Source organism: Mobula birostris, chromosome 3 (assembly GCF_030028105.1).
Source record: "Mobula birostris isolate sMobBir1 chromosome 3, sMobBir1.hap1, whole genome shotgun sequence".
Lineage (NCBI taxonomy): Eukaryota > Metazoa > Chordata > Chondrichthyes > Myliobatiformes > Myliobatidae > Mobula > Mobula birostris.
The window spans coordinates 172,062,815-172,075,918 of record NC_092372.1 but is presented as its reverse complement, the minus strand read 5'-3'; the positions used below and the strand labels follow the sequence as shown (position 1 = coordinate 172,075,918).

The window sequence follows — 13,104 nt, the reverse complement described above, 5'->3', positions numbered from 1 at the left end:
TCTGTTCTAAATTCCAGTGAGTACAGGCCCAAAACTGCCAGACGCTCCTCACATGTTGAGCCCTTCATTCCCGGAATCATCCTCGTGAACCTCCTCTGGACTCTCTCCAATGACAACACATCCTTTCTGAGATATGGAGCCCAGAACTGTTGACAATACTCTAAGTGTGGCCTGACTAGTATCATGTAAAGACTCAGCATTATCTCCTTGCTTTTATATTCTATTCCCCTTCAAATAAATGCCAGCATTGCATTTGCCTTCTTTACCACAGACTCAACCTGTAAATTATCCTTCTGGGAGTCTTGCACAAGGACTCCTAAGTACCCCTGCACCTCTGATGTTTAATCCTTTTTAAAATATTTCTATATATACTTCTCTATATATCCTGCCTATCATCCCCTAGGCCTCCCAAATAATCTGGTGGGGTTCATTCACCTCCACCTCCAACTCCTTAACGCGAATTGTTAGAAGCTGCAGATGGATGCACTTCTCGCAATTGTAGTCATCAGGAACACTGGAGATCTCCCTGTCTTCACACATCCCACAAGAGGAGCATTCCACTATCCTGCCTGGCATCCCCACTGCTCCAGCTGTTCCATTATAAAGAAGGAAATAATAAATAAAAACTGGAAAACAGCCTACCCACAGCTTTGAGCCTTTTTTTCACTCAGGCCTCTCCTCGCTGAAGTCTCAAAAAGCTAAGGACCCTAAGATATAGGAGCAGAATTAGGCCATTTGGGCCATCAACTCTGCTTCGCCATTTCATCCATCTTCCTCTCAGCCCCAGTCTCCTGCCTTCAAGCCCTGACTAATCAAGAATGCATACCTAATGACTTGGCCGCCACAGCTGCCTGTGGCAAAGAATTGCTCAGATTCAGCACTCTCTGGCTCAATGAGTACCTCCTTATCTCTGTTCTAAAAGGACATCCCTCTATTCTGAGGCTGTATTCTCTGGCCTTAGACTTGCCCGCCATAGGAAACATCCTCTCCACATTCACTCTGTTGAGGCTTTTCAACACTCGATAGGTTTCAGTGAGGTCATCCCTCATTTGTCTGAACTCCAGTTAGCAGAGGCACTGAGCCATCCAATGCTCCTCATATGACAAGCCTTTCAATTCCAGAATCATTTTCGTGAACCTTCTTTGAACTCTCTGCAATGTCAGCACATCCTTTCTTAGATAAGTGGCCTAAAACTGCTCACAATTTGCCAAGTGATGCCTCACCTGTGCTTTATAAAACCTCAGCATTACATTCAAGCTTTTATATTCTAGTCCTCTCGAAGTGAATACTAATCCCCACTCTAACACTGCCCACTCAAACAAAGGCTGGTCCATTTGGGCCTGGCTTTTTTAATTCGTCCTTGCTAATAAATCCTTGCTCTGATTGGCTGCTGTTGCATGCCTCATGAAAATTTGCAACAAACGATAAATATGTAGGCTATTAATATATTCAAAATACACCTACAGCCATGAGACCCAGTGAAAGCATGGACTTCAATGGGATAATGCCAAATTAAAACTAACGTCTTTAATCCAGAAAATCAGGTCCAGTGGTGCATTATTTATGCTCTACCTATTTGGCATCCAAATACAAAGAAGAGGAGCAGGCATCTTACTGTAATGTATGTTGAGCAAACATGCAGGGACTACTCTTCTCCCTTTCCAGTCCTGAATAATGGTCTCGGCCTGAAGCATTGACTGCTTACTCTTTTCCATAGATGCTGCCTGGCCTGAATTCCTCCAGCATTTTGTGCGTGTTAAAGAGGAGTATCAGTCCCATGTAAATATCTCTCATAACCTGCAAGAGCAAGGAAAAGGACCTCATCTTTTAACAGTCAAATAGAACAGCAAACATATCTGTTTTTATATGTACACCTGGAAGTCCCAAGTCTGAAGCATGCTGAAAATACTTATGTACTGCAGAGTGGTCTTAGATGGCAATGCTCAGGAACAATTCCCTTTATGGCAGATAGGCATGTATTCATCATCTTGGTGAATGGAGTATGCCATTTCAGAGCACGTATCTTACTGTGATGCATGTTCAGCAAACATGGAAGGGAAAAGCATGTACCTTATTGAATGAAATACGACAGTTAGTAAAACACAATTGAAGATAGAAGAGATTTAACTTAAATTACTCTAAATACGTTTTGAAAATTATCTGTACCATGAATACCAGAATGACAACAAAAGCAGGAAACTTGTACCAAAAGAGAGGAGTGAAGATAATACTGACAATTGTTTGTTTACTTTAAGATGCCAGTGATCAAAGAGAAGATATGTACACTGGAAACTACCAGCCTTGTTCAGAACACGTTTGCATGCATGGTAAATGTGAATATATTTACGCTCGTCGAGAGACATCGTGTCTGTAAGTGTCTGATAGTTTCTTCTCCTGTTGTCAATATAATAGGCTGCTGATCAACATGCTGTACAAGTCTAGATTATTCATTTTTGCCAAGGATTCACAATGTACCCACAAATAAATATAGCATATAATTTACTTACAGATATTCATGAAGAATGCTTTAATTGGTGATATTTAAATATGCCAGATCACTTGTTTAGCATTTACACATTTTATGGGCATAACCTGAGCTAATTTAATATGTGAAACAATTATTAGGTCACTGGAAAATAATTTGGTTTAGTGCTAGATAACTGTTGGTTTGTTGCTATAACTGAATATTCAAGTTCTGAGTAATAAGTAGAGTAATCTAAACATTTTGATGAATATACAGTACATTGCTTTGTTCAAATTTGTGAACATCTCTGATAAATCCACAATCTATAAATGCCGCTTTAAATTATTTCTATAAGATGAAATATGAGACCCTATGTACATTGGTCAGATGGTGTAATTTTTGCCTTAAATGGTTTCCCTTATGGTTTTGCCTCGAATTATTTAATTTAAAACCTTTTTCTTACAATTCCCACATATGCAAAGTTACTTTCAAGATAGCAGGCCTGCTAATTAGCAAGGGATGAAAACTGGTCTGTAAAACAACGCAAGTGCAAAACCGATCTGTATGTGCATTCCGTGTGGTAGACCCACAATGGCAGATTCGGTCTCCAATGTTGTTACCAAGAGCTCCTTAGCTAGCTCAAAGGAATGCTTTCCAGGTCAAGCAATAAAAAATATTTCAGAAAGATTTCTGATAGCTATAAATGTGTGATATTACATACTGCACTATTCATGTTATTTATAATCTTACCATCACAAACTGACTGGGAGTATAAAGGTAACTGGTAGCATGAAATTGCTTGATACTTCTTCAAAGGTGACATTCCGATAATATAAATGTTGTTCTTGTCAAAACATTCATTCCCTTGGGTAAACTGTTGAAATTCTTTCCATATATCTAATTCCCTTCTGGAACCCCAGTGGACTATAGGCTTGACTTCACTGAACAGATATGACTGTGAACAAGACTGACCAACAACTGCTAATCTCTTAGGGATAAGAAATAATCATCATCATATTTCACAAAATAACTACTTTTAAAAATAACCTGTTGCCAGGATTCACTCAAATCCCAGGAGGTTAAGTATATTCGTATCATAAAATCTGGCTAATAAATCAGTACTCTATAAGTAACGATGGTAAATTGTTCTCATGTAGAAGATCATTAAGTACAAATTAACGTAAGGTATATTTTGAGTATGAATAACAGCTTGCACTGTAAGGATTGCAAGTACTTAAAGATGACAAGATTAGCGTGATTTGTCACATATACATCCAAGCATTGAGTCATACAGTGAAATGCGTCATTTGCGTCAATGACCAACACAGTCCGAGGGTGTGTTGGGTCACCTCACAATGTCACAATGATTCTCATGCCAACAAAGCATACCCACAACTTACTATTGCGTGCACCTTTGGGACGTGAGTGGAAATCAGGGCACCCAGAGGAAACCCACGTGGTCACAGGGAGAATGTACACACAGCAGTGGGAGTTGAACCCTGGTTACTGGTGCTGTAAAGTGTTACAGTATTGGAATTAAACAAGAAAAGGTAGAAAGTCACACAAAATGCTTGAGGAACTCAGCCGGCCAGGCAGCATCTATGGAAAAAAGTATAGTCGAGGTTTTGGGCCAAAACCCTTCGGCAGGACTGGAGAAAAAAAATGAGGAGTAGATTTAAAAGGTGGCAGGAGGGGAGAGAAAAACACAAGGTGATAGGTGAAACCAGAAGGGGGAGGGGTGAAGTAAAGAGCTGGGAAGTTGATTGGTGAAAGAGATACAGGGCTGGAGAAGGGGGAGTCTAAGAGGAGAGGACAGGAGGCCCTGGAAGAAAGATAAAGTGGGGAGGAGCACCAGATAGAGGGATGGGCAGGCAAGGTGAGAGAGAAAATAAGGTGTCCACCCCCCACTTTTCCTAAGCTACATTGATGGCTGCATTGGTGCTGCTTCCTGCAACCATGCAGAGCTCGTAGATTTCATCAACTTCGCTTCCAACTTCCACCCTGCTCTCAAACTTACCTGCTCCATTTCCGACACCTCCCTGCCCTTTCTCATCTCTAGAGACAGCTTATCTACTGATATTGATTATAAACCCATAGACTCCCACTGCTACCTGCACTATTCCTTTCTCCACCCTGTTCCTTATAAAAACACCATCCCCTTCTCTCAATTTCTCCATCTCTGCTGCATCTGCTCTTAGGATGAAGGAAATGTCCTCCTTTTCATAGAAAGGGGGCTTTCATTCCTCCACCATCAATGCTGCTCTCAGCCACATCTCTTCCATTTCATGCATGTCTGTTCTTTCCCCAACTTCCCACCACCCTATCAGGGATAGGGTTCCTCTTGTCCTCACCTACCACCCCACCAGTCCCCACCTCCAGCACATAATACTCCAGAACTTCCGTCATCTCCAATGGGATCCCACCACTAAGCACATCTTTCCCTCCCCCACTTTCTGCTTTCCGTAGGAATTTCTCCCTACACAACTCACTTGTCCATTTGTCCCTCCCCACAGATCTCTCTCCTGGCACCTCCTCCCTCAGTACCATTCAGGGCCCCAAACAGTCCTTCCAGGTGAGGCAATACTTCACTTGTGAGTCTGGTGGGGCCATATACTGTGTCTGTTGCTCCCGGTGTGGCCTCCTGTATGTCAATGAGACTCAACATAGATTGGGAGACTGCTTCGCTGAGCACCTGCCAGAAAAAGTGGGATTTCCAAGTGCCAACAATTTTAATTCAACTTCCCATTCCCGTTCCAATATATCTAACCATGGTCTCCTCTACCGTTGTGATGAGGTCACACTCAGATTGGAGGAGTAATATCTTACATTCTGTCTGGGTAGCTTCCAACCTGATGGCATGAACATTAATTTCTCGAACTTCCGGTAATGTCTCCCCTTCCCCCACCTTCACCATTACCCATCCCCTTTTCCCTATCTCACCTTTTCTCCTTGCCTACCCGCTGGTGCTCCTCCCTCCTTTACTTTCTTCCATGGCCTTTTGTGTTCTCCTATTAGATTCCCTCTTCTCCAGCCCTGTATCTCTTTCACCAATCAATTTCCCAGCTCTTTACTTCATCTCCTCGCCCTTCAGATTTCACCTATCACCTTGTGTTTCTCTGTCCCCTCCCCACACCTTTTAAATCTGCTCCTCATCTTTTTCTCTCCAGTCCTGCCGAAAGGTATTGGTCCAAAATGTTGTCTGTACTTGTTTCCATCGATGCTGCCTGGCCTGCTGAGTTCCTCCAGCATTTTGTGTGTGTTGCTTGGATTTCCAGCATCTGCAGATTTTCTCTTGTTTGTTATAGGAAAAGGTAGAAACTGATTATATTTGAAGTTGGTAGATTGTTTTAATATCATTTGTAGTGAGATACAGTGAAAAACTTCTGTTTTGCATGCCATCCATACTGGTCATTCATCACATCAGAGTACAAGGGAAAAGTAACGACAAAGTGCAGAGTGAAGTGCTGTTGTTACAGAGAAGATGCAGACATTAAGATGCAAGGCCATGGCAAGGTAGATTGTGAGGCCAAGAGTCCAACTTATCATATAAGGGGATCATTCAATAGTCATATAATAGTGTAGTCTGTTCTTGAGTCTGGTGGTGCATGTTTCCAGGCTGTTGTATCAAAAAAGTGAGGTGTGTGGATGGAGAGGATAGAACTGTGGAGTGAGTGGAGTCTTTGATTATGTTAGCTGATTTACTAAGAACGCAAGGTGTAGACAGAATCTATGGAGTGGAGGCTGTTTTTTGTGATGTGCTGAGCTGTGTCCCCAACTCTCTGCATTCCTTGCAGTCGTGGGCAAAGCAGATGCCATACCAAGCCATGTTACATCTGGATAGGATGCTTCCCATTAATTTACAGTGAATGAGAACAGATGACAAGAGAATAGAGAGAGGGACTGAGAGTTTAATTTGGCATCATGTGCACCACAGGCAGTGTGAGTCAAAGGCCCTTTTCCTATGCTGCACTGTTCTATGATCCATGAGGCTGAATGACAGACACAAAAGGTTAAGAAAGAATGTGAAAGCTTAATTAAATACAACTGATCAGTTCGGAGATCAAAATGCAGGGAGATCATTAAAGGGAGAGAAGGAGACAGGTCAGTTATGATTAACAGATATGTATCACTTTCACAATCTTTTGTGTCAATCAGTTTCTGTTGGGCTTCACCCTTTCACTGATACTCCCAGTCTCACAGACAATGTTTGCTGAATGTCTGAATGACAGCTTGAAGTGAAATCTTAACCTAATATTTGGGAAAAATTAATAGTCATATAATATGCATAAAATGTTTTTTCTCAAGGGAAACAGTAAGCACAGATAAAATCCAAAGCACGTAGCAAAAATCAATGAAACCTGACCACTCCATTAAATACTACATTACTCAGAGGGCACTCATCCCAATAAAGAATTTACTCTACGCGGCTGCACAAATTACAATCATGTTAACGATGTAGTAGATTAGTAGACATGCTTCTATTTCTGTTACTTATTTAACGCAAGTAGATGGTTCACACAATTTTACTTTTATGAAAGTATATTTTCTAAATTAAAATAAGTTCTAAGCACATTTAGAATTTGAGGATTAATGCTGGGATGGGGTGAGGTTCTGGGAATGGGAAAAAGGGACAATACTTAGAACCTAGCTTTTGAAAAGGAATCAACCAGGTAGATACTCTTATTTTACATTGATGTTAATTGAAAGTAAAATCACATGGAAATTGAAACAGGCAACCAAGCAGATCTGCAACTGCAAGGCAGATGGAATAAAATTGCTTCACATGTGGTTGGAAATCCATTCAGAAATATTATTTTATATGTGAAATCAAAGAAGTAGAGAGTTCAATCAGTCCCAATGGTACAGAAGTTTTTTTTTGCTCTAAGAACACATGCAATTCCATTCTAACAAAGGATACCTTGCAGCAAGCTAATGTTTGGTGCACATTTTCAATAATATCTTCTTAATGGCCTCTTGTTATTATGGGATGCTCTCGACCATGCCAGTCTCCAGGGTTTAGGCGCTCTGATTCTCCAGATTATGGCTAGCTGGCACAGTACCCTTAAAGGTTTTGGCCCACTCCACTTATTAACGGGCATGATTTGGCACCAAGATTTGGATATTTAAAGAGCACCTGAACTCAGTTTCGGTGCTCCATTGTCAACTGAACTTTGGTTCAGTCTACAACTGTATTTAGCATTTTTGTCTCATTAGGTTCTCGTCTGGTCAAGAACCCTGTTCTCATCTCAGTCTCAGAATTGTGTCTCGATTCTAGTCTCAAATACTTCAGTACTTGGATCCTTACCATCCTCGCCTAGGCCTGTCTTCACAACTGTATTTATCAGACACACACATGCAAAAACATCTGCAGATGCTGGAAATCCAAGCAACACACACAAAATGCTGGAGGAACTCAGCAGGCCAGGCAGCATCTATGGAAAAAAGTAAACAGTCGATGTTACGGGCTGAGATCCTTCATCAGCCTGCTGAGTTCCTCCAGCATTTTGAGTGTGTTGCTTGGATTTCCTAGACTATTGTGTGCAGCTTGGTTCAAATTTTTCAAGAAGAATGGTGCTTAAACTGGAGGCTGCTGAAAAAATTCACTAAGATGTTGCCTGAATTAGAGGGCTTGAGTTATAAGAGGAGATAGGATGGACAATTATGAGAGGCATAGATAGGCAGTATCTGTTTCCCATGGTAGAGATGTCTAAAGCTAGTGGCCATAGGCTTGAGTTGAGCAAAAGGAATTTTAAAGCATTTGATTAGGTCCTTCAGGATAGGTTGAAGATAAAGATGCATGGCATCCTGACTGAACTGTAAGTTTGGATTCGGAACTAGAAGTCATAGATTATGTGTGGAAGAATGTTATTCTGGATGGAGGTCTATGACCTGTGGTGCTCCACAACAATCATTGATAGACCTCTGTTCTTTGTGGTATCCTGCATATCAATGATTTAGATGCAAATGTAAATGGGTAGATTAACAACTTTGCAGTTTGCACCAAGATGGGTGGAGTTGTAGACGGTATGAAGGACTATCAAAGAATACAGTGTGATATAAATCAGTTATATATATGGGCAGAGAAGTGGCAGATAGAACTTAATCTGGACAAGTGTGAGGTGTTGCACAAATAAAAGGAGTAAGTATACAGTTGGAGGATAGACCCCTTAATAGCTTAGAAGTACAGAGGGATCTTAGTGCCTAGGTCCATAGCTCACCGAATGTGACTACACTAGTGGATAAGGTGACACAGAAGGTATTTGGTATGCTTGCCTTCGTTGTTAGGAGTATTACACCTATGTAAAGCTAGGTCATACGGTACACATTGTATGCAGTTCAGGTCTCCCCTTCATAGGAAGAACATGGAGACTGTGGAGAGATGCAGAAGGGGTATACCAGGATGCAGCCCATGATTTATGAGGAAAGGCTGAAAAAGCTTGGGTTATACAAGGGGCATAATCTTAAGGTGACTGGAGGAAGTATGGGGGGTGTCAGAGGTAGATATTTTTACACAAAGCATGGTGGGTGCGTGAATGCTGCCAGGGACAGTGGTAGAGTTAGATACATTAGGGATTTTTAAGAGACTCTTAGATAGGCACACGGATGAAAGAAAAATTCAGAGCTATGGGGGAGGAAAAATTTAGATTGATCTTGAAGTCAGTTAAAAGGTTGGCACATGGTAGGCAGAAGGCTCTGTTCTGTGTTGTACTGTTCTATGTTCTGTGCTCAACCCTACAGCATCAGGGGCTGAGGGGAGGCCTGAAAGAGGTTTTAAAATTATGGGAAGCATCGATAGGCTAGACAGTCAGAATCCTTTCCCCAGGGAAGAAATGTCAAATATCACAAGACATGTTTTAAGGTTAGAAGGGGAAAGTTTGAAGGTGACATAAAGGGCAAGTTTTTAAAACAGAGAGTGAAAGCTACCTGGAAAGGTTACTAGAGGTAAAAGTGGAATCAGGCAGTTTGGTGGAATTTAAAATGTTTTGGATAGAAACATGCATGGAATGGAATGGATGCTATGTGGGAAGAGGAAACTTAGTATAAATTGGCATCAAAATCAGCACAAAATCATGGACTGAATTGGACAATCAATGTCAGGGGTGTGTTTAAAAAAAAGCTAGTTTTCTATTAGATCGGCGATCCAGATTTCAAAGGCAGAGCTTCGCAGCAGTTTCTCTGAGCAGAGGAGCAACTAATCAGCAGGAGGCAATGCATAAAAGGAGGTACCTTTAGTCAGGTCAGCTTTCAGAATTTAAAAAGCAGAGCTTCGTGGCAGTTTTCTCTGAGTTGGTCAATCAACGTCAGGGGTGCATAAAAAGAGTTAGTTTTCAATCAGGTCAGCGATCAAGATTTTAACGGCACAGCTTTGTGGCAGTTTCTCTGAGTTGAGGAGCGATTGTTCAGCAAGAGGGAGTCAATGGCCAATGAATATACCACAAATGCAAGTGGAATGGCCATCCTTGCGAGTGTGCCAGTGTTTAGAGTGGCTTTGGCTTATCAGGCTTGGGTGAGGTGAAGTGTCTTGTAAGTTACTCTCTTTCTGTTCTTATTTGTTTATTCTTCATCTGTTATGGCTAGTAGTTAAGTGAGAATGGCTCTGGGAGCAGCGTTTTGTGCTCTGTGCAGGATATGGGAAGTCTGCGAGACACCAGGTGCACCAAGTTGCATCTAATGAGAGAACATATTAAGAAACTGGAGTGCAGCTCGATGACCTTTGACTCATACAGGAGGATGAGAAGGCGACAGACAGGAGATACAGGAGGTAGTCACTCCTAGATTGCAGGGGACAGGTAACTGGTGACTGTTAAGAGGAGAGGAAAAAATGCACAGCCAGTGCAGAGTACACCTGTGACTGTTCCCCTCATTAGTAAGTATAGAAAATTTAGATACCATTCAGGGGGACGACCTACCAGAGGGGTGGAGGGGGAAGGGGGAGCCTCAGTGACCAGATTTCCAGCACTGAGTCCGGTGCTGTGGCTCAGAACAGCAGAGAGGTGAAGAGGACTGCAGTGTTGATAGAAGATTCCATAGTCAAAGGAACAGAGACAAGGCTCTGTGGGCACGATAGAGGTTTATGGATCACTGGGATCTCTTCTGGGGAAGGTATGACCTGTACAAAAGGGACAGGTTACACCTGAACCAGTGGGGTTTCAATATCCTTGCTAGAATTGATTGGGAGGGTTTAGATTAATTTGGCAGGGGAATGGGAACCTGAGTGATAGTGCTGAAGAAAGACCCTGATGGGAGTTGTACACAGGTCCTCAAAGAGTAGTAAGGACGTGGTCTACAAATTACAATGGCAGATAGAAAATGCATGCCAAAAGGGCAATGTTACAATAGGCATGGGGGACTTCAATATATAGTTAGTTTGATGCTGCATTCCAAGAGGGAGAATGTCTAGAATGCCTATGAGATGGCTTTTTAGAGCAGCTCATGGTTAGGCCCACTAGGCGATCAGTTATTCTGGATTGGGTGTTGTGTAATGAACCAGAATTGGTTAGAGTGCTCAAGGTAAAAAAAAAACCCTTCGGGGAACACGATCATTATATGATTGAATTCACCCTGAAATTTTAGAAGGAAAAGCTAATGTCAGATGGATTAGTATTACAATGGAGTAAAGGGAATTAAAAAGGTATGAGAGAGGAGTTGACCAGAATTGATTGGAAAATAACACTGGCGGGGGTGATGACAAAGCAGCAATAACTGGAATTTCTGGAAGCAATTTGGAAGGCATTAAGTATATACATCTCAGAGAGGAAGAAGTATCCTAAAAGCAAAATGACAAAGCCATTGCTAGCAAGAGAAGTCAAAGCCAACATAAAAGCTAAAGAGAGGGCATAAAATAGAGCAAAGACTAGTGGGAAATCGGAGGATTTGGAAGCTTTTAAAAACCAACAGAAGACAACTGAGGAGGCATTAGTAATGATCGTTACTAGATGCTGGAATGGCTCATGAAGACTAGAAACTTGCCAATGGTACTTTACTCTTCAAGAAAGGAGAGAGGCAGAGGAAAGAAAATTATAGGCCAGTTAGTCTGGCATCAGTGGTTAGGATCATGTGGAAGTTGATTGTTAAGGATGATATCTCAGGGACATGGAGGCACATGATAAAATAGGCCATAGTCTGTATGATTTCCTCAAGGGAAAATCTTGCTTGACAAATCTGTTTGAATCCTTTGAAGAAATAGCAAGAGGGTAGACATAGGAGAATTGGTTGATGTTATGTACTTGGATTTTCAGAAGGACTTTGACAAGGTGCCACATGTGAGGCTGCTTAACAAACTACGAGCCCATAATACTGCAGGAAAGATTCTACTATGGATAAAGCAAAGGCTGATGAGCGGTAGGCAAAGAGTGGGAATAAAGGGAGTCTTTTCTGGCTGGCTGCTACTAACTAGTGGTATTCCACAGGGTCTGTGTTGGGACTGATTCTTTTTAGGTTATATATCAATGATTTGGATGATGAAATTGATGGCTTGTTGCAAAGTTTGCAAATGATATGAAGATAGGTGGGGTGGGGGGCAGATAGTTCTGAGGAAGTAGAGAGACTACAGAAGGACCTAGTAGACAGATTTGGAGAATAGGCAAAGAAGTGGCAGATGGAATACAGTGTTAGAAAGTGTATGGTTATGCATTTTGGTAGAAGAAATGAAAGGGTTGACTATTTCCTAAATGGAGAGAAAATACAAAAAACTGAGGTGGAAAGGGACTTGAGGGTCCTTGTGCAGGACACCCTAAAGGTTAATTTGCAGGTTGACCCTGTGGTGAGGAAGTCAAATGCGATGTCAGCATTCGTTTCAAAAGGACTAGAATGTTAAAGCAGGGATGTAATATTAATATTTTATAAAGCACTGGTGAAGCCTCTCTTGGAGTATTGTGAGCAGAAATGGGCCCCTTAGAAAGGATGTGCTGAAACTATAGAGTGTTCAAAGGAGATGGATGAAAATGATTTCAGGATTGAATAGCTTGTCATATGAAGAGCATCTGATGGCTCTGGGCCTATATTCACTAGAACTCAGAAGAATGACGGGTGACCTAATTGAAACCTATTGAATGGTGAAACACCTTGATAGAGTGGGTATGGAGAGGATGTTTCCTATGGTGGGACTAAGACCAGGGGACATAGCCTCAGAATAGAGGGGCGTCTTTTTAGAATGGAGATGAGGAGGAATTTCTTTAGCCAGCGAGTGATGAATCTGTGGAATTCTTTGCCACAGGCAGCTGTGAAGGCCAAGTCTTAATGTATATTTAAGGCAAAGGCTGAGAGATTCTTGATCGTTCAGGGCATGAAGGGATATGGGGGGTGGGGGGTAGAGGCAGGAGATTGGGCCTGAGAGGAAAGTTGGATCAACCATGGAGAAATGGTGGAGCAGACTTGATGAGCCAAGTGGCCTAATTGTGTTGCTATATCTTATGGACTGAATGGCCTGTCCAGAGCTAAACTGTTCTGTGCAACATGCCTTGGTTTAGTTTAACGTTACAATGCAGCTTTCCTATCCATTGTTCAGTGTTCAATGTTTCAGTGAGATTTAAATCTACAGTATTCCAACTCAGAAAATAACTGTGCCCACTGAACTAATGATAAAATTCATCAAAAGTTTCTGCTTAAAACATTTACCTATGAATTTCAAGTTGACCTCA

General features: G+C 41.7%; 1 protein-coding gene across 1 annotated transcript in view; it reads left to right on the top strand.

Annotated features, from left to right (window-relative positions):
* The window catches only part of LOC140194753 (tomoregulin-1-like), a 287,906-nt gene that overhangs the window by 269,153 nt on the left and 5,649 nt on the right, over window positions 1-13,104 (top strand). The window contains exon 8 of the mRNA XM_072252017.1: window positions 2,256-2,370. Coding sequence (XP_072108118.1) covers window positions 2,256-2,370 — 115 coding nt within the window. The remainder of the gene's footprint in view (window positions 1-2,255; window positions 2,371-13,104) is intronic.